The 26,718-nt window shown below is 46.3% G+C and overlaps 1 protein-coding gene across 1 annotated transcript in view; it reads left to right on the forward strand.

Moving 5' to 3' along the window:
- Window positions 1-26,718, forward strand: part of DIAPH1 (diaphanous related formin 1) — a 1,314,985-nt gene that overhangs the window by 404,260 nt on the left and 884,007 nt on the right. The window contains exon 6 of the mRNA XM_086931364.1: window positions 22,300-22,377. Coding sequence (XP_086787490.1) covers window positions 22,300-22,377 — 78 coding nt within the window. The remainder of the gene's footprint in view (window positions 1-22,299; window positions 22,378-26,718) is intronic.

Raw genomic sequence — 26,718 nt, forward strand, 5'->3', positions numbered from 1 at the left:
AGACAAATGGGTTCTAAACATTGTTCAAAACGGATACCTCCTCAAGTTCAAAAGTCCACCACCTGATGTGACTCCAAAAGGTGTTGGTCATCAGCATTACAGTCTTCTACTAAAGGAAGTAAACAGTCTATTAAATAAAAAAATAGAGAGAGTTCCACTTTCGCAAAGAAATCAATGACTATTCTCTTGATCGAGGAAGAAGGGTCCTGTTCGGACTGAAGTCAGCTCCACATACTTTCTTCAAATGTGTGGCAGTGGTGGCTGCTTTCCTTCAGAAGCAGAGAATTTTCATTTATCCTTATTTCGACGATTGGCTTGTGAAAAGTTTGTCCCCATCTCTACTGGAAGAGCATCTGGCGAGGTGTCTTCAGCTTCTGCGCAGGTTGAGGCTTCATGTCAACTTCAAGAAGTCCATACTAAATACAACACAGAAGATTCACTACCTCAGAAAAGGTAAACGTGTGTCCTTCGGGGGAGAGGTGTTTATCAATACGAACAAAGTGTCAAACTCTTCTGCATACCAGCTTCCCGACAGTTCGCCAGGTATCGTCTCTTCTAGGGTCCATGGCGTCATGCATCTTCATAGTTCCAAACGCAAGGTTGCACATGCGTCCTCTCCAGCAGTGCTTGGAAGATCAATGGATGCAGAAGTCGGGGCGATGGGAGGATCAAATAGGTTCGAGGCATGTGGGTCGCTGAATTCATATCTGTGCATAGATCGCCGCCTAGTGTTGGGTCCGGATGATTGCACATTGTTGTCCTGGAAGAGTCTTCGAAGTATCACGAGATAGGTGGCTCCTCCCCTGGACTACAGTGCGCATGGGCATCGACTCCATCCTCAGATTGCTTGTTTTTTTCCGCCATTTGGTTCGGATGTCTTTGAATTCCCTCTTGTCGGAATCGATAGAAAACTTTCTTGAGACCAAAAGGTCTTTAGTCTAATACGTCGGTATAGTCTTGCGTTCGGTCTTAGTTCTTCCAGCTCGGTTCCGAGCCGGAATCTCTACACCCGCGTGCTCTCGGCGCGGAAGGCCCAGTCGACGCTGCAGACCTATCGACCGTCCATCATGGAACGAAGTCCATTCAAGAGATGTCCCGTCTGCAACTCGAAGTATCTCCACATCGACGTCCACCCGGTGTGCAACAAGTGTCTGTCGCCGGACCACGATGAAGACAAGTGTATGGCTTGTTCACGCTTCAGTTCCAAGAAGACGCTTAAGCTTCGACGAGCTGCGCGCCAGGAGGCCCAGCATGCTGCACCGGCGCCTGTGGACATCTTCGATGCAGGGGATGTCGAGGACAAATCTATCCAGGACGTTTCTGAATCAAACCCCGCGTCGGACGTCGACTACGACTACGACGCGGATGCAGAGATGTTAGAGGCCGAAGAAGTCGTTGAAGAGGTAGGGGACGACGACGGGGCCCTCGGGGCCATGGAGGATAACTCGTATGAGGAGCTTCCTCAAACTGAAAACTGACTCTGGGGCCGTGCCAATTTATAAGGCTCGGGTCGAGGGATCGCCTTCGGGCCTTACCCAAGATCTCACTATGGGTTCTACGGCCCCGCCTTCGGGCTCGGCCACGGACATTGCTGTCGAGCCACTCCCTGGCAAAACGAAACCGAAAGCGAAACCTACGGTCTCGACTGCAGATACTGCGCAGGTGCTGTCCTCGAAACCGAAAGTGCGCATCGCTTTGGTCAGCTCCAAGGCCTCTGAGACCTCGGCGCCGAAGAAGCCGAAAGTGGCTGTCGAGCCGAAGGCTCAAGTCAAGGGCGTCGAGACGAAGTCTGCCGCGCCGAATACTAAAGTGAAGGTGGCCGAGCGCATCGGCGCCGAAGACGGTCGACGCCGGTAAAAGCCTCAGCGACCCGAAGAAGGCTGTCGGCGACCCGAAGAAGCGGCTGGATGACCCGAAGGTTCTCGCGACTCCGCGTCAGCAGGACAAGGCCAAGGGCACCGTGCCCCGAGAGTCGACTCCAGGTGTGACCTCGAGGGATTCCATTGAACCGGCGCGCCCATCCGCCGCGTTCACCAAGAAGGTGACGGACTCCCTGCAGCGTATCAGGGACGGGACCGCGTCAGTCGGCCCGAAGGATCCTCCGCCTACGAAACCGGTGGAGAAACCACTTAAGGTGTCCCCGCCCATCCATTTCACGTTGCCGCCGAAGACAGCGCCGAAGGCTTTCGCTCCTAAGGCAGTCGCCGGCGTGCCCGAAAAAGTCTCCTCGGCGCCGAAGTCGTCAGCGGTGGTCCCCGGCCCGCGACCTCAACGGCCTTCAGTGGACGAGCATCAGGAACACTTCATCGATGCTGAAACAGGCAAGCTTTCCCTCCACAAGCGGAAAATCGCCCCAGAACGCCCAATGGAGTCTTACAAGATCCCTCTCAAGAAAAAGAAGGACTCTGCTTTCACTCCAGCCTTGGTGGAACCACTTTCCCCACAGACTCATAATGTTTCGCCCACTTACTCGGATGTGGACGCTGGAGAGGGGGATGATGATGATGATGAGTACAGTTATCCGGTCTATACAGACCCTGAGGATACCAACGAACCCTGGGCAGCTGGTGGTGATCCTCAATCAGGACAAGACCCTCAACTTTTTTCTGCAAAAACGTCCCCTACAGAAGACTCTGCAGCTTTCAATGCCCTCATTGAGCGGGCAGCTAACAATCACAACGTACAGCTCCATGCTGACCCTGTGGATGTCTATTTCCTTTTTGATACCGTCTCAGTATCAGAAAAAACTGTTAAGACTCTGCCTATGCTGAAAGGTGTTTTAAAGCATGCTGCTGAGATCTTTAAAGAACCTACCAGGGCGAGGGTGATAAACCCTAGGATTGAGAAAGAAATACAAGTCGGCGCCTACTGATCCTACCTACATCAATGACAGTTGCCTCTGGACTCCCTTGTTGTCTCGAATATCTGGAAGAGGGCTAATTCTCAGACTACGGGTGATGCTCCTCCCCCAGACAAAGAATCCAAGGTCTTTGAGGCATCGGGGAAGAGGGTAGCAGCACAGGCAGCCAACATCTGGTGCATTTCTCACACACAAGCGCTTCTGGCGCGCTATGACAGGGCACACTACGACACACTGGAGACCCTGTTGCAGCACCTGCCTGATGAATACAAGGAGGCGGCTGAGATGCTGATTCAGGAAGGGAAGTTGATCTCTAACGCTTCAATTAAGTGCGCTCTGGACGCAGCTGATACCGCTGCCAGAGCAATAAACACTAGTGTTATGCTACGGCGACATGCCTGGCTGAGAATCTCTGGATTTAAGCCAGAAATCCAAACCACCATCCTTAACCAAACAGTCAACCCAGATCACCTGTTTGGCCCGGAGGTTGACACCACCCTAGAAAAGATAAAAAAGGACACGGAGAATGCGAAATCCATGGGTGCCTTGCAGTCCCAGCAGTTTCGGGGTGGGTCTTTTCTTCGCTCAAGCACTAGAGGCGTTTCCAGGGGCCAGCTCTCCCAGTCCACGCAGTACTACAAGGGCAACACTCAGTCCACATACACAAACAAGAGTCGAGGTGGATATCGTGGTAACAGCGCCAAGGGCAGAGGTCGTGGAAACAACAGCTCCAGATCCTCTGCCACCAGCAAACAGTGACGCCTTGTCACTGCCCCCCGACCATACAACACCGGTTGGGGGAGACTTCAGCAGTTCCTGCCCGTCTGGAAGTCCATCACCACAGACAGGTGGGCCAGGAAACCTATCCAATTCGGTTATTGTCTAGAGTTAACTTCCACTCCACCCAACATGCCCCCGAGAAACCGTCCTATGTCGGCCGAGCATTTGCACTTATTGCAGCAGGAAGTCACCGTTATGCTGCAAAAAGGAGCAATAGAGCTTGTTCCTATGCAAGAAAGAGGCACAGGGGTGTACTCCCTTTACTTCTTAATACCAAAGAAGGACGGGTCCCTCAGGCCCATTCTGGACCTCAGGCCACTCAACCATTACATCCTGTCGGAGCACTTCCATATGCTGACCCTGCAGCAAGTGTTCCCGTTGCTCAGTCAGGGGGATTTTCTCGCAACTTTAGACCTAAAGGATGCGTACTTTCACATTCCACTGCACCCTTCACACAGGAAATACCTCCGGTTCACCATACAAAACCAGCACTACCAGTTCAAAGTTTTGCCTTTCGGTGTCACCACGGCACCCAGGGTGTTCACAAAGTGCCTGGCGACAGTGGCGGCGCATCTCAGGAGACGGAACATCCACGTCTATCCTTATCTGGACGACTGGCTCATCCAGGTAAAGTCAGCCCAGCAGTGTGCCTCCCACATGTCCCACACCATTCACCTCCTGCACGATCTGGGATTCTCACTGAATTACCCAAAATCCCACCTCCAACCCGCCCACATACGGCAGTATCCGGGTGCGACCATAAACACTCTGGCAGCCACAGCACAGCCAAATTCAGTGAAGGTCAGCAGTATTCAATCGCTGATACAGAAGTTCAGACCTCAACACTCGCTTCCAGCAAGAGTGTTCATGCAGTTGATAGGCATGATGGCCTCCTGCATTTCCATAGTCCCGCACGCGAGACTACATATGTGCCCGCTTCAGGAGTGCTTAGCACGTCAGTGGACTCAGGCTCACGGGCAGTTGAAAGACCTAGTGTTGGTGAGCGGTCGGGCATACAACTCTCTGCATTGGTGGAATCCACAAAACCTTTGCAAGGGCAGACCTTTCCAAGAGTCTGTGCCACAGATCATCCTGACAACGAACGCCTCTCTCCAGGGATGGGGAGCTCATGTACTCCATTACACAGTGCAGGGACTATGGACGCAACAGCAACGGAAGATGCACATCAATGTTCTCGAACTGATGGCGATCTTCATGGCACTCAAAGCCTTCAAAGTACATCTGTGCAACAAGGTCGTGTTGATCCGGACGGACAACATGACAGCCTTGTACTACATTCAAAAGCAGGGAGGAACACACTCTCCGCAGCTGTCTCATCTGGCTCAGAGCATGTGGAAGTGGGCCATTCGGAGGAACATCTTCCTCATGGCTGAACACCTCCCGGGCAAGGACAATCAGATGGCGAACCTGCTTAGCAGGCACAGCCACCAAATGCACGAGTGGTAGATACATCCATCAGTCCTCCACCCGTACTTCCAAAGGTGGGGTCATCCAAAGATAGACCTGTTCGCCACAAGGGAGAACGCAAAATGCCAAAGCTTCGCCGCCAGGTCCCCACACCCACAGTCGCAGGGCAATGCGATATGGATGAACTGGCCAGGCAAATTTGCGTACGCTTTTCCCCCAGCACCTCTGATACCGCTGGTGGCACGCAAGCTCAGGCAGCACTCGATGACTCTCATCCTGGTTGCTCCAACGTGGGCTCGCCAACCATGGTACACCACGTTTCTAGAACTGTCCGTGGTACCGCATCAGAGGCTACGTCTCACGCCCAGCCTTCTGACGCAGAGCCATGGTGACATTCAGCATCCAGATCCGCAACAGCTCAACCTGGCGATCTGGCTCCTGAAGTCTTAGAGTTTGGCTATCTGCACTTGCCTTCTGACTGTATGGACATCATTCCGGAGGCAAGGAAGCCCACCACCAGAGCATGCTATGCAGCAAAATGGAAGTGGTTTGTCGTTTATTGTGCAGACCACAACATTAACCCGCTAGATGCGTCTATTCAGAACATCATCTGTTACCTTTTCCATCTGTACAAATGTAATCTGGCCTATGCTTCCATTCGCATACATCTATCTGCGATGGCCGCTTATCTCCAGAACAGGCAGCACCTCTCACTCTTCAGAGGGCCTGCCATTAAGGCCTTTCTAGAAGGACTCAAACGAGTCATTCCTCCGCGGACTCAACCAGCTCCGGAGTGGAACCTCAATGTGGTCCTCACCTGGCTGATGGGTCCTCCCTTTGAACCACTGCATTCTTGCGAGATTCAATTCTTGACGTGGAAAGTGGCTTTCCTCATAGCGATTACGTCGCTACGGCGAGTTAGTGAACTGCAAGCCCTAACTATCCAAGAGCCATTTATTCAAATTCATTCTAACAGGGTAGTGCTTCGCACTAACCCTAAATTCCTTCCTACGGTCGTGTCTCAGTTCCAGATCAACCAGACTATTGAATTGCCTGTTTTCTTCCAAAATCCTGAGTCATTGGCGAAGAGAATGCTCCACACCCTTGACGTCAAAAGGGCGCTGATGTATTACAACGATAGGACCAAGGATTTTAGGAAGGCTAAGCAACTCTTTGTTGCCTTTGCACCACACCACAAAGGTAACCCCATTTCCAAGGCTGGTATTGCTAGGTGGATCGTTAAATGTATCCAGATCTGCTATCTGAAAGCCAAACGTACTCTCACCTTTCCACCAAGGGCCCACTCTACCAGAAAGATGGGGGCCTCTATGGCATTCCTTGGAAATATTCCTTTGGAAGACATATGTAGAGCAGCCACATGGTCTACCACACACACATTTACAAAGCAGTATTGTGTTGATGTGCACTCCAAACAGCAGGCAGCTGTAGAGCAGGCTGTTCTCAAAACACTTTTCCAAACTGCTGCAGCTGGCACGGGCGGCCGCCGTTAATGGAGGGACTGCTATGTATTCTATGCACAGATATGAATTCAGCAGCCCACATGCCTCGAACGGAATATGCTACTTACCAGTATGCATCTGTTCTTGGCATGTAGGGCTGCTGACAATCATATCGCCCGCCCTTCTCCCCGGCGCCCGTAGCAGCTGCAGAATTCACACATACTTCTAGCATGGTCATCATTCACTTAGTTTCACTCCATCTTGGCCACAATGGCTAAAAACAATCTGAGGATGGAGTCGATGCCCATGCGCACTGTAGTCCAGGGGAGGAGCCACCTATCTCGTGATACTTCGAAGACTCTTTCAGGACAACAATGTGCAATCATCCGGACCCAACACTAGGCGGCGATCTATGCACAGATATGAATGCCAGCAGCCCTATATGCCAAGAACAGATGCATACTGGTAAGTAGCATATTTGTTCTTCATCAGACTGCCAGAGATTCCCTTCGATGGTGGATGAAGAGGTCTCATTTAATGGGAAGAGCGCCGTTCCATCAAGGTCCTTCAACACAGACTCTGATCACAGACGCCTCTCTCCAGGTTTGGGGTGCTCATATGGGCCCTCTAAAAGTATAAGGGCTATGGTCGGAGTTCGAGAGAGGCTATCACATCAATCTGCTGGAACTAAGAGCAATACATCTAGCCCTCAAGTCCCTGTTTCCATCGGTCAAATCTCTGTCCCTTTTGGTTCAAACAGACAATATAACAACAATGTATTACTTGAACAAACAGTGGGGTACCAGGTCAAGGACACTCTCCATGGATGCCCAAACCATATGGCACTGGTTACTGGCGAGAGACTTATCGATAGTGGTGATACATCTGCCGGGCTCCCTCAACTCTCAGGCGGACTTCCTCAGCAGAAACTTTGTCGAGGCTCACGACTGGGTCCTCAACGACAAAGTCGCAGACAACATCTTTCAGGCATGGGGAACTCCATACATCGACCTGTTTGCAGACGCGGGAAGCGCAAAATGCCCCGTCTTCGCATCCAGGTTTCCCCAAGTCAGGTCTCAAAAGAATGCGTGTCAGAACTTACTGTACACTTTTCCACCGACCCCGCTGATACCGACAGTGCTCAACAAGATGTACAGGACTAACTCCCGGATGATTCTTATTGCTCCAGAGTGGCCTCGCCAGTTGTGGTTTCCAGACCTTCAGTTGTCGGAAGTTCCACACAGGAGATTGCTGTGTCGCCCGGATCTTCTCTCCAAGCAGGAGGGGAGAGTGTTCCATCCCAACTTGTCCTCCCTACGCCTGGCAGCATGGCTCCTGAAATCATCCAGTATGGTCACTTACAGTTGAATCCGGACTGTATGCATATCCTTAAAGAGGCAAAGCGACCTTCTACAAGGAGGTAGTATGGCTTCAAATGGAAACGCTTATTTCTGTGGTGCGTGGACAACGGGCATGACCCCATCCAAGGTCAAGAACAGGTGGTCTTGCCTTATTTGCTGCATTTGGATAAGTCTGGCCTTCAGTTTAACTCTATTAAAGTTCATCTTGCAGCTATCACCGCTTACAGAAAGTCACCTAACCAGACTTCTTTCTTTAGGATGCCGGTGGTGAAAGATTTTCTTGAAGGCCTGAGAAAGGTGTAACCCCCAATCAGGTCACCTCCTCCACCTTGGGAGCTTGGCGAGTAGTAGCATTGTGTTTTGATATATTATTATTGTATTCTGTGTGCAGGTTCCTGCAAGGTTTCATATACCGTACAAAAGAACTGACCTAACTGTCACTGTGGGGCATGATGGGAGCAGAGTCACCCCTGGAGGCCTTAAAGGCAAAGTGTCCAGATTCTCTGAGGCCTTAAAGGCGAGGTGACAGTCTCCTTTTCTGTACAGGGATGTTATTTGTTTATGCAGCCTACTTAGGCTAGCTCAGGTCCTTTTCTTGCATTTGATTTTATAGATTATTTTCATTCTGCAGAAGGCATGTAATTAGGGCTTTATTAGCTTATTGGTTATGGTTAGGGCTGCATATTATTAGTTTATACATGTATATGTGTATAATTCTTTTAGTACTATGTACTCTTTTTATATATTTTACACATATATATCTATTAGCCTATATGTTCCGGGTTCCCGCTTATGGGCGGAGATAATTCAGTGCTTATGATTTTGATGAGTATACCCCTGGAAGAGAACTAGGATTACAGGTAAGTAACTAATCCGTATTGGCAATGGAAGAGCCAGAAAATCAATGGCAAGCAGAACTGCGGTAGTACCGGCGGACCGGTTATGCCTACTCTGGTCCATGGATCGAAGACCAATATAAAGCAAGCCCAGAAGTGGAACTGCACACTCACCATTGCGCAACAGAAGGGCACAGAGGAGAGAAGAGACTAAGGCACTTCAAGGCAACACCAGCGCAACGCAAACACCTACATTGAGGTGAGACAGGTCCTCGCAAAACCAACTTGTATCCTAATACAGTGGGGTGATGTGGCATGGCTAGGAGAGGACGCTTATACACACATGATTAGCACGCTAAGTGCAATGGTAGCCTAAATTAAAGTGACAAGACCGTTGTTAGTAGACAGACTTGCAAATAAAAGCAGCAAAACCATAACCAGATGCTGCACTGACTTTAGATCCATGCCAGCTAGATATAGTTAGAAAGGACCAAGGTCATGTGGTAGGTCATGCATGGCATGGTGAGACACTTCAAAACCGGCAATTGACCAGCAATGCAGTAAAGTAGAGAATAATAAAGACTACACAGCTCGTGTTGACAGCACAGGTGTTTCTTCAGAGCAGATTCGCTGCACCATGGAGTCCCTCCCACAATACGTTATCAACATGGGGAAAACAGACAAAGCACAGACAAAGCTGCAATTCGAGCCACGAAGAGCCACCATATCCAGAGATGCGGACACAGCTGCCACTGACTCGGGCCCGGAAGCTAGTGACCCTATGGCGGATGCAGACATAAGGCAAATATTAGCAGCTATGCAACGTAGCCTAACAAAAAATTGATGGGAAAATAGATGCCCTCTCATTCCGTATGGACAGAATATCAGAGAGACTAGACAAACAAGCACAGAGACTGGACACTGTTGAAAAAAGAGTCTCGGATGTGCAGGACGTAATCAATGAAGACTCAGCCAGGAGCAAAAATTGGATGGACTACGCCAAACCCTCCAATTGAAGATTCGAAGCGCCCTCTAGGGGCACCAACCTGCGCATAACCGGAATTGCAGAATCTACCAATACACGAAACGTGGAGCTATTTTTTCATACTTGTTAGCACGATGGGCAGAGACCAGTTTTCGGATATATTTGTGGTAGAATGTGCTCATCACTCCATGGCGCCAAGACTGGTCCCAGGTGCAAACCCCCGTCCAATAGTCACAAAATTGCTAAATTACGGGGACCAGGATGTGGCGCTACCGAAAGCAAGAGAGCTCCTGGAACTGTTTCGACGCATGGCAAAGTCTATCTACCCGGACTTCACGCAATAAGGTCCCGGAAGCCCTTCGCCAATTTGTGCCAGTTAGGAGGCTATAACGTGAGCTCAACGTACAATACAACATGATATAACCTGCTAAACTGCGTGTTACAGCGGAAGGGAAGACGCACATCTTTTCTGATCCCAAGACAGTTCTTCAGTTCATCAAAAGGAGAAGAATACGCGAAAAGGAGTCACCTTAAAAATACTCCTGATAGGGAAGCAGATTTGCTGGATAATGAGGAACAATGAGACGTATAGTACTGTCAAGATCACTTCAAGCCACTGTAGTTACTGCCACAGATAAGGACGCTAATGAAGGACCATTATATCTCGAAGTCTGAATGGCTGACCAGTGTTACAACCCCCTTTGGCAGAAGCACCATCATAATAAAGACATGTCATGGAAGGAGGAAGGGATTGCCCTTCTCCCTCCCCTCAACCACAAGATACTGGTAAGGTTGCTAGCACTACCACTAGCCTGTACTTTGGTATGTTTACTGAAGGGAACTGATAGGAATACTTTAAACGCTAGGGAGAGGGTCTTGGGACTGAGAGCTGCCATCAGGAAGCTACACCTAAATGACATATGGAAGACCCATCGATGATAATGTCTTAAGAAAAAGGTTGGACCTGGGGCGAGGAGAAGGTCCGGCAACATCCACCCCCATGTGTGCAAAACTACTTGTAGTTAATTTACTTTTGTATGTTTTTGAGGGGTATACTGCGGTCAAGGGGGGTGGGGGCTATATTACTACTTTGCAAAGTTGGGGAATGTATAGCTTGGGTGGGACTTGTAATGGGACTGTTAATGTTAGATTAGAATCAAACACTCAAAATATTATGTAGATTGTCTGACTACTCATGACTACTGAGTGCAAACACCAATTATGATAAATAGTTGGATAAAAGAAAAGGAATAACCAACCAACGCTCTGGCCCACAGATTAGATTCCTCACTTGAAATGTCAGAGCGCTTAATGATAATAGGAAAATATGAAAAATAGTAGCTTATTTCAAGCGACATAAAGTAGATGTAGCCATCCGACACACTTAACCCCCAATAGTTTGGCACTGACACAACATAGATTACAAGGTGAATTCAGCACAGCAGGTTTACCTCGCATGCACTGGGTGTTCTAATCATGGTAGACCACAAACCCTCAGTTAAGTTATAAGAAGCAAGGGTCGATTCGGCTGGCAGTTTGTGGTGGCACACTGCCATAAGGAAGATTTGACTCTGCTGCTAGTTGGGCCCTATGGCCTTAATCACAACAACCTGCAGTTCTACCACTCACTCAATGTCTGTTTGCATCCGCACAGTGACTTCCCTCTGATGTGGGGTGGAGATCTTAATTGTGTTCTGAATCCGGCACTAGATGGAGCAAAAGGCCCACCATGTAAATTATCGGCAGCTGCGATTGTTAGATGCATGTAGGTACTGTTCAAACGCGGAAGTAGGATACACCCATTACTCAAAAGTGCATGACACACACACACATAAATAGATTACTGGCTAATCTCTAAAAGTCTGGTTCCAAGGGTAACTATATGTGAAGTGTTACCTTGCACCTACTCTGACCACTCACCAGTGTTAGTTACAACTACATAACTGCCAACCCTCAGCCTTTACATGGCAATTCCCACCAGATCCACTGTTAGACTCTGCCTTTAAGGCAGCACTATGGCAAATCATCAGAGATTTTTTTACCGATAATATAGGTTCAGAGCTCGTTGGACGCTCCTAGAAAAAATAAATAACAGACCTGGAACTGAAACATCAACTTACAGGGGATATGCCTCTCCTAAGTGATAAACAAACCAAAGTGGAGGAATATAATGAAATAGCTACCACTGAAGTTACACATGGGCAAGTATGCGTCGGCACAAACATATGCGGAGGGGGAGCACCCAGGGTGACTAGCTGCTACAATACGCCCCAGAACGGAAACTAAAGTCATACAGGAGGTTCACAAAGTGCCTCGCACCAGTAACTGCATTCTCAAGGCAAAAAAACCCACCAAGTTGTACCATACCTCAACGACTGGCTTCTCAAGCCACCTTTGCACGGGTTTGCGCATAGGTCAACCAACGGCTGTATACGCCTTTCCAGTACATTGGGCCTTACTCTAAATCCACAAAAGTCAGCCCTTCCGCCATCCAAGAGGATAACGTTATTTGGGGCTACACTGGATATCGTACTGAACAAAGAATTCCCCACACCAGAAAGACGGACAAGATTGTTGCTCTTAGCACATTGATTGCAAAGAAAAAAATAATTTTCTGTATGCCTCTATCAATCCCTGCTAGAAATTATGTCCTTTTGCATTCCCTTAGTTCCGTCCTGCTGTTTGCGAATGCGACTGTTGCAAGAGGAGCTGGTCAGGCAGTGGATCCAAATTCAAGGCTCTTTTGACGATACCATCCATGTCATTCTGGTAAGGCACACAGCTCGATCTTGGTGGACTCGAGGCAAATCTTTCTGTAGCCTTGTCAAACATACCCCTAAGCTTCCCGGTTGGTAATCACCTCAGACGCTGCCTTAGAGGGCTGGGGATCTCATCTGCATGGCTTCCAAGTCACCGGCAAATGGGAGCCATCTCAGCTGCTTCTTCACATCAACCTGTTAGAACTCAAGGCAGTACTTCTAGCCTTACAAACACTCCTTATAAATATGAGAAGCTCTTCAGTGCTTATCCACACATACAACTCCACAACCATTCACTACGTCAACAAACAAGGTAGCACGAGGTCTCAAACGCGCTGTCCCAAGAGGTGCAGAGAATCTGATAGTGGACGATCAGTCACTAGGTGAATCTGAAGGCAGAATATGAGCTGGGAAAGCAGAATTCCACATACCCTCTAAGCTAGTTGAGAACTACTTTTTACGAAGTATGTCCCGTAGGAAATCTTTCATCAATGGGGCAGATCAAATCTGGACCTGTTGGCCACATGGCAAACAAAAGAAGATGATGGACGGAGCGCTTAAGCTTTTCAGACACCCCAGTCACAGATCTGGGTTGAATCCATCATCGTTCTGTAGCTCATTTCGCCACCCCTGTTCAGACCTAGCTATATGCAAATTAGTCTTAACCCTGCGCCTTATGGGAACAGCCCAGTCCGAACTGCCAAGCCAGGTCTTCCCTGGACTGGAAGCAAGCATCCTGGGACCGGTTTCAGGCTAACCGCCCTCATCAGCCAGGCTAGCGTGAATCTAATGGCAAAGTGAGCAAGGGAACCACGTATGGGCATACCCTGCCAACTTACAGCAAACAAAGCAAACACCAGGAGATGATGGACAGAGCGCTGAAGCTTTTCAGACACGCACCCCCAGTCACTGATCTGGGTTGAACTATGATGGGTTAAACTCAGATCTGTGACTGGGGGTGAGTGTCTGAAAAGTTTCAGCGCTCCGTCCATCTCCTTGTGTTTGCCCTGTTCGCAACATCCCAAAACCTGGAAATGCCAGTTCTACGCAAGCTGAAATCCACAACCGGGGTCGTGGGGCAATGTGTTTTCGATCACACAGACTGTAATCTTTGCCTACACTTTTTTTTCATACTCCTATCCTCACAAGGATTCTCATGAAGATGCAGAGTCTGGCATGCTCCTTCTCATCGCCCTGTGGTGGCCACGGCAACATTGGTTCATAGTTACTTCTGTGAGAAGGACACCACATCCAACTACAAACGCTTCCGTCTTTACTGACCATGAGCCATAGTTGAGTACTTCTCCTGGATCAGAAATCCATGCACTTGTCGGCCTGGCTCCTGTATTTAACGAATTTGTGCATATGACCATCCCAGAAGAATGTAGGGATATTTTAGCCAAGACTCGTTCAGTTAGTACAAACAAGAGTTGCAGCCTGAAATGGAAGCAGTCCAATGTGACCATGTATGAATTACGGCGGAAGAAATCCTTCCTTAGTTACTATATCTAACACAACCAAGTCTCGCTCTTGCTTCGATTAAGGCTAACCTAGCGACCATATTCTACTTCCGAAGATCACTGACATCACTTTCATTGTGATCTAGCGGACTCATCAAACAATTTCTCAAGGTTTATTCAGTGTCTTCCTACCAGTGAGGCGTCCTCCCCCCACTCAAGCAATTGAACAGTGTCCATTCCCAACTAATGAAAGGGCCAATCGAGCCCATCCAAAAACGGACATTACATTTCTGTCATGGGAAATGGTGCTCATGTTGGCACTCGCCTCAGTTATACAGGTTGTTGAAATCAGGCTTTCACCATTTCAGAACCTTTTCTACAATTTAGGAATGAATGGCAGGGGGATTCTGCGAACAAATCCAAAATGCATTCCAAAAGTACCATTGGATTTCCACTTAAATGAACTGATAATTCTAAAGACTTTTTCCCAGATCCCAAGGCTGCAGCAGAAAGGATATTACATTCCTTAGATGTGTAGAGATGTCTCAAATTTTACCTTGTCAAAACGAAACACTTCCGCAAATCCAATCCGTTATAAGTTGCATCGTGCTCCTAGAAATGGTTATCCACTCTCGAAACAGAGCATCAAACGATGGATAGTCAATGCCATACAATTTTGTCATCCGAAAGCTGACACGCCTCTGCAAACAGGGATGCGAGCTCATTCAACCTGAAGTGTATCAAATTCGACAGTGCTGTTTGCGGGTGTGCCTATCCAAGATATCTGCAGAGCAGCGACAAGAATAGGCACGCCTTTACGCAGTAAGGGATTCCACAGTCCACAGAAATGCGACAGTGGGCCAGGCGGTATTACAGCATTTTTTCCAGTAAAGGTGAGCCATCGCAGTAAGTCATACCCACCATCCTCTAATGTGTTTTGCACAGTTTACATTTTTTTAAAAATATGTATATGTAGAGATGTATTGCTATACATACAATTTTATTCTGATGTTCATACAAAAAATGTGTTAGTCAACTGCTATTTTATCTGATTTATGCATGTGACTCTATGGAAGATCAATTACTGGAGTAAGAAAATCAGTTACTTAGCTGTAACTGTAGTTCTCTAGCATTGGTATCTATCATAGATTCACATGTATCCCCCCCCTCCTCCGCTTCGAGGCTCACCTTCTCTTAAATATTGTGCTTATTCACACTTGTGCTCTGAAAATCGGAGAGATAGAAGCCTCTGAGAGGAGTGTGATTTGTTGAACGTTAAAATGTTGTCTCTTTTTAAAAATGACAGTGTTTCTAAAGTGAAAGTTTTGAAGCCTTTCTAGGCTATGTTTAACATTACACAGCTTTTCAATAGGACTCTTACTTCGATGATGGGGAATGATTCAAGCATGTGAATCTATGAAAGGTACCACTACTAGAGAACTACAAGTAGGTAATTTATTTTCTTACTGTACATCACATCCTTATATATACTTGCCACCCGCCCAAAGCTACAACTTAACTTTCTTGTTGGGTGCAAAACACTCCCAAGAGCTTAAAGACCTATCATGTGTCAATGCCTCCAGCATTCTTCGGACCTGCGTTCAAAGACATTTAATCAAATGTAGCCTTCCTAGTAACCATTGTATTAGGTAGAGGTTGTTGAGATTCAGACTCTCTCTACCGATTACCTATATAAAACGTATCGTTTTAAAGCTTGGTAAGAATTCATTGCTGTTTTTTTTTTTTATTTGTTTTTTTTTTAGCTAAAGTTACTTCAGATGTTTTTATAAATGTTGACCTAGTTTTTTCTAGTGAAGTGAACCCTTCAGTGGAGTGCAACAAAGGATCTGAGATATTAATGGGGTACCTAAAGACCTATAACTGGTCCTGAATTTAAAGAAAAATTATCTCCAGTCCAAAAAGCTAAATCCGATTTCTTAATTAATCCGACTCTCTTTGCTTACTTTTAATTCTCCAGATCATTCCTCAACGAAAGAAAAAGGTGTTAAGATATTCTACTTTAACAATACTGAGGCAATATTCAGACCAAGAAAAAGGAATTAGTTAGTGAAATATGCAATTTATAAGAGGAGTCCAGTGCAAAGAGAGGTGGTTGCTTATGACTGCGTGGATTGTTCCCTCTATCATTCTGTTAACAAACAGCAAATGAGTCAATGTTGGGAGCTAGAGCTAATTTATCTTGTTGGAATTCTGAAACCTAATAGAAATAGATTCAATACTTTGTTGAGATCTCCTAATGTATTGGATTTAGGTCAACATACAAATTCTCCTTATCAGCCTAGAAACAAGATGGTGCTCCATGAACTTTACATTATTCACAGGAGCAATACTGGCCAAAATAGCCAATCTGAAAGTGTTGATCTTGCCAGTTCCAAAAGAAAATTCTCATTGTGGGCAGTTTCTGCCATCAAATGATACAAGACCTGTTCCATAAAATGTGACCATTGTACGCAGTATGATATGTACCTTTAAATTGTGCCCTCTGCCCATGCTTTGTGTAAAAGAGATGCAGCCTGGATTGAAAGATTTGAGATTTCCATACATAATCTGTGGTCTTCCATGCCATCAGCTGCAACCATCCAGGAACTTCAGCCCAAACTTGGGACATTCATGTTGACATGCTCTATAAAGTATCTGCTTTCTGTCTCTGTGCTTGAGATGTCACCCTTCTGATGAGTGACATAACTCTACTGAATCTGTTCTTCAAGAATGCATCCACTGCCGCTACTCCTGTGTTCAAGTAATAGCTGAAATACATTGTGATCTGAAATATTGTTTTTTTATGTGACTTGGCCAGTTGAGAATGCACCCCACCTGCCCGTCTGCCTCCTGATTATCCCTGGGGTCCAACTAACATTTGCTTGTGCCCCAAGTCTGTCTGAATGCCAGTCTGTCACCAAATGATGGTTTCGTAGTAGATATTCTGCCATCACAAAAATGCGATTGTATAGGCGGAAGTGTCAAAAATACCTGGCTAACTCTGCTGATGCTCTGTACAGAGTTCAAATCACCTTTCTTCCAGATGATTTATAAAATTACTGCAGCATATTGTCAATCTTCAAGACTATGCATCATGTGAACTTGTCCTTGGCCCTTTACCGCAAAGGAGCCTACCAAGAGCTCCAGGTAATTGAGATGAAGAGAAGTCTTCTGACTTCTTCCCTCCCATTGATACAATTCCACGTGTGGCCCCTAAGATAAGGTGACTGTCATCAAACTTTATCATCAAATCTGTTTCTTCCTGCAAAGATACTCTTATTTCAGGTCACCATGTGATCCACTCAACACGTAATAGCTGGCCTGGCCTCCTTTATGAGTGCTCTATCTGTGTGTGAAACCCTTTCTTGTGCAAGCGGCCTTGAGTAGTCGCAGGGGAAGAGGAAAGAAGACCCATAATCTTTCTTCTTGTTAAATGGGGCAATAACATCCTATCCCTAATCATGTCTGCCTCAGTAACCCCTGGATAACAGTGAAGACTCAGTGTAGCTGCCACCTGGTAGATGACAAATCCCCAAAATACTGTCTTCTGCTGGAGAATCAGCCTGAACTTGTCTCCATGGATGATTATTTTGAGATCCTGGAGTAACTCAGCTGCCAGGGAGCAGTGGTTCCTAAAACACTGATCCATTAGCAGAATATCCTCTAGACAGACAATCACCCTTGCCTCCGGGACGTTAGAGATTCCTTAACCATGGTTAAAGGACCGTGGGACCAAGGACAGGCTAAAAAAAAAGTGTGACCTCAAGAAATTCCAGTTGGGGTGAAGATGGGCACCAGCAGACCAGCCCTTTTCAAATTTACGGGTGAAGATGAGCACCATCAGATAAGATCCTTTTAAGTTTAGGGGTACCATGCTGATGGCATCCTGGATGAGATTGGATCCTTCCACCTTGAAGTGGTCATATGCAAGACATTCATTGAACTCTTGCAGTTGTATCACAAGCCTATGTCCTTTTTACCTACCACACATAGATTTCTCAAGAAACCCTTTCAGTGGAGATCACATGGTGCTTTTGCATTCCAAGCATCGACCTCTTGGTCAATCAGACCATACTATGCTGAAATAGAAAAGACTTGGGGCGGCATTGTTTGTGTCAAGAGTTCTGTAGAGCAGCTTGAAAACACTAACCATTCTGACGTACCCCAGTGTTATTTCACAATTCCACATTTATGAAGGAATTGTCCCCCCCTCCCCTCCCCACTATTTTTTACTTTGTGAGGGTATGGAGATAGTGATCATCCTTGCCTGAGAAGCCTCCTTGTTTGTTGTCTGCACCCTTGGAACCTCATTGAAAGGTGCAGCCTCAGCTAATGCTGCTTTAGGTGAAGAAGCCCTTGAATAACTTATGATCTGTTCTCCGTAAACCCTTTGCCTTTCTGAGGGCCGTGTTCTGAGAAACAGCTAGCCAAAAATAGTCTGCATCAGCTAGGTAAAAAGACTTTTGATGGAGACTTGGGCTTTAACTAGATTGGTACTTTTGGAAATTAACTTTCTTAATTCCTTAAGAAAGGGTTTCTCAAAAGTCCCTGCACCCTCCAATCTACTGGACCTGCCTTTTATTTTTGCAAGGTCTCCTCACTTGAAGCCTTTTTTAAAATGAAGCTAATCTCTTCCTCTGTTGAATTTACATTGGCATTCTCTAAAAAACGATGGCCTGTTGATGTCAATCTTGGTGATACGATTCCCTGATTCATTGGCCTACTTTACCAGGTCAAGGATCTTAGTCAGATGCCAGAGATGTTTAGACTTTTATCTTGATCGAATATCAGATATTTTATGAAATTGTCCAAAAACAAAATCTCCCTCTTCTTTTCCGTTTCTGGAGTAGGGCCTCTGTGAAGTGGCATGGCGGTTTTGTGACCAGGCGTAGGGTTGGCTCTGTTACAGAGGTGGCACCTGTAGAGAAAGCTGATAAGGGTACCATTAGCACCCCAGGGCAGGGGATGGCCCAAGACTTTGCCAATACTATATAGATAGATATGCATAGACTGCATGGTTGTATTCCACAACCCGTTGTAGGGCGGCACAAACTCCTCGAACACTTATACGTTGTATACTTTTTCTTTATTTTTCCAATCCGTTACCAGTCATATGTTTCCAACGGGTAACAATGATTCTTTAAAGTGCAATATAAACAGCAAACTACATTGATCTTCCAGGCCAATGCGTATTGGCTACCGTCTTCTATTGTTACACCTCAGTGACCCTTACTTCCTCCGCCGTATCTAATGCCCTTAACGCATCTCTTTCCTCCAATCCCCTTCATTATGCCTCAGTGGGACTTGAATCTTGTTCTTACCTATTTGATGTGCGCTCCCTTTGAACCGCTTCATAACTGTTCTTTAAGACTCTCGATTCTTAAGACTGCTTTCCTGATAGCCATCACTCTTGCTCGGAGGGTGAGTGAGCTCCAGGACCTTTCTTCCAAACCTCCTTTTCTGTCTGTCCATCTGGGCAAGGTGGTTCTCAGGACCCGTCCATCCTTTTAAGGTGGTCACTGTTATCCACATCGGGCAGACCATTACTTTTCCCACCTTCTTTCCGTCTCCACATCCTTCAAAGGAGGAAGAGAGGCTCCACCGTTGGGACCCAAAACGTGCGCTCACTTTCTATCTGGATCGCACAAAACCGTTCCGGGTGGATGACCAGCTCTTTGTTGGCTACTTGGGTGCCAAGAAAGGTCGGGCTGTACAGAAACACACCATTTCTTGATGGGTCGTTTTGTGTATTGACGCATGCTATTCTCTGGCTAAAAAGGAGCCTCCGGTTGGGCTACCCACCCATTCCACCAGGGCGACAGCAGCCACTACTGCCTTGGGAAGCGGAGTTCCTCTAAATGACATCTGTCAGGCGGCCACGTGGGCATCGATGCACACGTTTACTAAACACTACTGTCTGGACAGCCAAATCTGGAGAGACCGCTGTTATCCAGGACTTTCTGGTGTGATCTTGGTTCGCAGACCCAACACCGGGGTTGTTATTGCTAGGGTATCTATTCTAAGGTAAGGAATCTATAACTAACGTGTTTATTTCAGAGGACCAAGTTACTTACCTTCGATGACCATATATCTGTAAGAAACACTAGTTACTTATAGATTGCTTACCGCCCCACCCATCCTTTTCGTTCTGCAAACTGATTTCTAGGGGTGAGGACAACGTTTTAGGGCCCTAGCTTTGTGCACCAGTTGTCAGTGTCTTGCATGGCTCTGCGTTTCTGGTACTTAGTCGTGTACAGAAGTGACGTCCGCGCGCGAGGGCAGCGTCTAAGTAGCTGCCGCTACGTCATCCCGGTGACCACGTCGCCGATGATGGACGTGGAGCCAACTGACGCCACCCTCCGACACGCAGATTTACTGCTGACAAAGAAACTTTCCATCGCCAGTCTGACGCCTGGGGGTAATTCTAATATAAGGAATCTATAACTAACTACAGGTATATCGTTACTGAAGCTAAGCAACTTGTTCTTTAGCAAAGGTCTTTCTTGCCTGGTTCTCCCAAAGCTGTTTGTCATGTAGAAATGGAGTTTAAAGGAGAATGATCTTTTCTTTAAGCCAATACACAGCTGCTCACTGTGACTGCTGAAGGTCAAAACAAGTTTCCTAATTGCCATCGCCTCTGCACACCGAATGAGTGACTTGACCTACACTACTTTCTTCCTAAACAAATTGATGCTGAAGACCAGGGCAGCCTTCTTACCTAAAGTTGTGACACCTTTTCACATTGGCTAATACATTTCGCTGCCAACTTTTTATTGCTGCATCTCATCCTTCAGAAGAATTAGAGAGGGGCCATAGGCTCGGCCCTAAAAGGAGTCTCCACGTTGACTGCAGGGAAGACTATTGTGTGAATGATGAGCTTTTTGTGGGATTCTCTGGTGCAAAGAAAGGGAAAGCAGTGCAGAAAAAGACCAGCTCCAGATCGGATTTTCCCCTGCCTCTAAATCCACTATGCACTGGCCAGGATGCAATCCATTCCAGCAGTGTCATGGCTGCTAAAGCAGCATCCGCATAGGCTGGGGGTGCCGGTTGTGGACATCTGCTTGGTTTCAGCATGAACATCTCTGCACAGGTTCATGGAACACTACTGCCTTGACTTTCGGGTCCGACAGGAGGACCATTTTGCCCACTTGCTCCTCCAAGGTTTCCTCAACTAAGTCCACTTCTCAGACTATGATAGCTATTCTAAAGGTGAGGAATTTGTAGTTAGCGTTTTCTATCAGATGAAATAGTTACTTACGTTTTGTAATACACTTTCTAGTTTATACTCAAACTTTAGAATCCTTTCTACCCTCTTACCTGTCCGGTCTGAAGTGGGCTCATAAATATCTTAATAAGATCCAATCTAGGTTTTAGCACACTGTTACCTGCAATTTGTTTTAAGTGCTCTGCTTCTTAGCGCCTTAAAGAAGAAAGAATAAGAAACCAGTTCGAAAGCACAGGGTGATATTTATATGTGGCTCCACTCCATCACGGTGCGAAACAGAGTCCTTGTGGTGCCACACTTTGGCATCTAGTAGCATGCAGGAAGAGCATTGCTGAAAAATTCACCTTGTTATGAGGAGAAAACTGTAGATAGAATATACACCAGAAAGAGTGTTACCACAGGTAAGTAGCTAGTTCATGTTCACTATGGTTAAATAAAAAGAAAAAAAGAAACCAAAGTGTAGCTCAATCACAGATGAGTCTTTCCAGCCTTCCCATATAAGGGTTTGGTGTGATGGTAGCAGTCAGTCAGGCTATGTGCCCGATCACTGAAGCATATTCCTGAACAAGAAATCCCAAACTCTTTACCTACCCGCAATTTATCAAACTGTGCTTCCAAGCTGTTAGGAATGAGAATGTCTCCGGAAGGTTATTAGCCACTTAAAGCATGCAGGCAAACTCCTAGCATTGTTTTGGGCAGCCATTTACATAATGGAACATACTTATTGCAAGTAGAGGGGTTCTGAAATGCTGAAGGGTGAGGTGGGCATGCTATAAGCTAAAATTGTAAGCCACAACAGTGTAATATTATTCCAAACAGTTGAGCAGTTTCAATCTTGAAACTGGGTATGTTGCAATGTTGCGTTTTAGTAAGATCTAGGATGGCTAAGAGTATTGGTATGCATTACGAGCTGCTAATTGTCCTCCCATGTTTTGAGATGGCTCTTTGTGCATAGGTGTTGGACAATCACCTTGTAATGCCACATTGAAAGTGCTAAGATTGAAGAAAATTATTAAGTTTGTAACTGCACTTTCACAGTACAAAATACATCTAACTAAACACTTAGTTGTATGACGAAAGTTGCATTTCTGGATTTCTGTCAATTTGAATACTCAGGTGTACTCCTCTTCATTTTGTCTTCACAGCTGGGTACAGAATTTTGGTCCTGACGGCCTCCTTAGCCTTTTAGAGATTTTAAAACGACTTCAGGATGAGTCCAGCGTGTAAGTAACACAATAGTTACGTTAAGTAATGTTTTGTTAAGTGTGTTGTAGTTGATTAACAGGATTGAATGTAAAGGTGAGTAGATTCAGAGAAAAATTCAAATTGGAAGATGCCGGGTTAGCGATAAATCAGGACAAAGGCAAATGTTTGATTGTAATATATATATATATGTATATATATATATATATAGATATATATAGGTATATATATATATATATTCACATTATCCAAAGCGGGTGGAAAACAGATTTATAATAAAGAACATTTATCGAGTTCATTAATCAAAAGAGGAACTCTAAATTTCATTGCTGTGTGTGGGTGTTTTTACCTTTCTCATTAGGGTAAATAATGTGGTTCTTGCATCATGCTACAAAACATCGTACCACATAATTTTGTTGGCCTGGAATTTAAAATGTAAGCCTTAAGCTGTGGTATGCTTCATATAACTAATGTTAGCATTGTTTGAGTACTGTTCCTAAGGTCTTCTATTCCTCTAAGTGATCCGTACAAGTGGAGTTTTATTTTAGTGTCCTTACTTTGCTTTTGAATACATACTGTAGAAGGCTGTCAAAGAGCATGTGTGTTTTGCTGGGATTAATGTAGCTTGTTCCTCCACCACCCGTACCCCCTTCCATGGTAGTTTTGGCTGCTACAGCATCACCTTTTGGCAAAAATATTTTAAGTAATCTACGTCTGTTTGCACGTTAAATAGCACGAACAAAGATGCCCAAAGAGGAAAGTTATGACCACTATCCTGTCCTAAGCACTAGAGAAAAATCCTACCTGGTTGGTAGAACCAGAAATGTATTTCTTATAGGACAGAAGCCCTAACCCACCCAGGGGTGGCATGTTCCATCATCTGGTTCATTCTTACACAATTTATTTATTCATTTGAAAGGTTTTCTAAAGCACGAACATGACCCTAAAGGGTAACAAAGCGCTGTACATAAAATATGTAAGAGGAACAACTAAGGTAGTACATCAATTAATTATTTATTTATTTAGTGTTTTATAGAGCGCTAACTTGACCTGTGAGGGTATCAGAGCACTTTACAAGACATACAAAGGTGTACAAACAAGGTCTAAAGTGCAGAAATATACAGTACTATACAAAAGGATGACGAGGGTCAGGGGTGTAGGGAATATAGGAGAAAAATTCTATGCGGGGAGAGTTGGTGATCTGGGGAAGAGGCGATAGTTTTAGAATCATCCGGCTTGTGGTCAGGCATGGCAGGCATTAGACGAGGAATTTACCCATGAGGAAGGTTTTGGCCTCCTTCTTGAAACGTGCTAGAGAAGGGATTCTTCTGATGGCGGGTGGGTAAGAGTTCCAGATTCTTGGCGCTGCCCCGGTGAATGCCCTATTGTAGGTACTTTTTTTCTGAAAAAAGGCGGGTTGGAGTAAGAGGTTTCTGGCGGACCGGGAGTTCCGGCTTCCTCCAGATACCATTAGTTTCTGTGCCAGATAAGCAGGGGAGTTTGAGTATAGAGCCTTGTGTGTAATGCATGCCAGTTACAACTGAATTCTGTCCTTTTATTTTATTTATTTTAAAGGTTTTATATAGCGTTGGCTAGACCCGGAGGTATCGGAGCGCTTTACATGAGTAACAGCCCTTAATTGCAGGTTACATCATTACAAAGGTTACACAGTTATTAGAGCCGGGCAACATAGTGACAAGTAAGGTAGAGACAAACAAAAAGAACATCTACGTAAGGGAGAAAGCAGGCAAGGGGAGAGATTCAGGGGTGGGGGGGTAAGAGCAGGGGAAGTAGACAGAGAATGAAAGAGGAAAGGAGGAGGGGAGGGTGAGAGACTCAACATGGAAAGAGGACAGAAGGGTGACTGGGACACAAACCGGTAAACGAGTCAGAGCTGCGTCCAAAGTCCAGTAAGCTGTGATCCCATGGGAAGTGGTATCAATTCCCCATCTCTGTTGCGAGAGGCTCCCTATACGCAGTGGACTCTCTGAGGGGTCTCTGAGACTCCAAGGCCTACATACTAGATCCTTCCCCAAAAAGGGGAAAGGGAGTGCTTCAGCAAGGGGTGCCGTACCATACCTCAGCTGTGGGTGGCTCCCTAGGTGCTGTGGACTCTCTCAGCGGGTTCGCTGAGACTCCAGAGTATAAATATTGGATCTTTCCCCAACAAGGGGAGAAGGAGTGCCTATTCAAAGGGCACAAAAGGACAGGGGGCTAGGCGGTGTAGCGGGCAGGGGGAAGGATTCAAGTGAGAGGGGATGGGAGCAAAGGAAGTAAGACATAGAATCAGACAGTGTTACAGCGTTAAATCAATTATAGTTACATCAGTTAGTAGTGTATTCAATAGCATAGAAAAACAGAACCGATGGAGTAAGGAGGGGTAGTACTGGAAAAAGTAAAGGGGTATGAGTGCCAATCAGGGATCAGCAGAAAGGCCATGGGGTAAAGAACAAGTAGGGGACACCAAAAAAAGTCAGTCAGAACACAGTGGTTACCTCTCCCTTGAGGTGGGGGAGGGAAGGGAGCACAATGGGGGAGACGAGGAAAAACAATGTCCGGCTGGGTAGGTGCCGGCTGAGGGGTGTGAACCCCAGAGCCAAACTCCTCTTTAGCTACATATGACAGCTCTACCGGGTATCAGCCAAAGGTTACTCTGGCTCCGTGTTAAGTCCATAAAGGTAAGGATTCCGCCCAGGGGACAACGCCATAGTTCCATCGAAGTAGCGTTATACGCCTCATCCTCCAGCTCGCTCTCAGGTGTGGAAAAGGGAAAGGTGGAAAGGAAAGGGCAAAGACTGCAGGTTTCCTCATTTCCAGCGACAGTAGTGAGTGTTTGGGCATTTGTGCAGGCTCCCAGTGGCAATGCTTCCGGTGTTCTCTAAGAGTTGACGGGTATCGTGGATAAATAGTGGTGGCTATTCGTAATTCATCAAACTTCAGAGGGGTTGATAGGAGAAAGTACTTACATGTATCAAATCAAGCTCTGGCTAAAGCATCATTAATTGGTAGTGGCCATTAGGAATCAGCAAACTTAGAGGGGTTGATAGGAATACATTGTTATATGTATCAAGTCCAGGCCTGCCAAGTGCCACGCATCAAGTGTGACTCTAACGCATTTCAGTGTGGTGTTCCGCATCACCGCACTGAAATGCATTGTCACGCATTTTAATTCCACTGAGACTCTGCTGTACTAGCAGTGCTGTAGTAAGGCCATGCCAGGCTGCTAACGCACGTGCCTGTGACCTGCGTCTGCTCTGTGCTGCTCCTGAGACTTGCCGGCGGGGCGGCTGCCACCAACTATTATCCACTGGTGCGACTATGTATCTTAACAGCCTGCAGCGCTTTCAAATGTGGAGAGATGTGGTCGAATTTCCTGCTGCCGGTGAGTAGTCTGGCTGCCGCGTTGAGGCAAGCTTTTAAGGGTGCTAGGGAGATCTTGGGTAGACCAGTGCGGGTGGAACAACCATATTCCAGTCTGGAGATGACTAGTGCTTGAACTGCCATTTTTAATTCAGGGGCATCGATGAAAGGTTTCAGCTTCCATAGGTAGCTAAGGTGGAATCTAGCTGCTTTAGACATCGAATTGATGTGGTCTCGCATGTTCAAGTTACTGTTTAGGATTATGCCCAGGGATTTGGCAGAGTCCACAATGGTCGGCGGGCAGTTTAGGGCTGTGATGGCCTTGATCCACGTCTGAATCTCTGAGTTGGCTTTAGAATGGGAGATTAGTAGAAATTCGGTTTTCTTTGCATTGAGTTTGAGTTGGTAAGCGGCTAGCCATTGGACAGTAAATTTCAGGGTCTCGTTCAGGGAGAGGATCTCCTCGAGCGAAGAGATATTGATATATATTTGGGTGTCGTCCGCGTACATATGGTGGGAAATGTTGGCGAACGAAGAACTTCGGTGAGTGGCTCTAAGTAAAGATTAAAGAGGGTGGGGGACAGGGTTGAGCCTTGGGGGACTCAAACCGTGACCGGGGTGGGAGCGGATAGGTTGCCGTTAATGAGGAATCTCTGGGATCGAATATGGAGGAAGGACCTGAACCATTCTAGGACCACACCATCCAGACCCATCCTAAGATTGAGGCGTTTGAGTAGTTTATCATGGTTGACCGTGTCAAAGGTGGAGGATAGATTTAAGAGGATTAGAAGGCAGGTTTTGCCTTCGTCTAGGGATTGGATACATGTAGGCAGTCGGGGGAGCAATAACATGAGAAAGAACAAATCAGGCAAAATTAAGTAACAAAACATTACAAAAGCATCATTAAGTGTGCGAAGAAGCAACTGCAACTCTGTGAATTCAGGACTATCTTTGCAGGTAACTGTTCAGGAGCAACCCGTTGAAATCTTTTTTGAATGTGG

Source organism: Lissotriton vulgaris, chromosome 7 (assembly GCF_964263255.1).
Source record: "Lissotriton vulgaris chromosome 7, aLisVul1.2, whole genome shotgun sequence".
Taxonomy (NCBI): Eukaryota; Metazoa; Chordata; class Amphibia; order Caudata; family Salamandridae; genus Lissotriton; species Lissotriton vulgaris.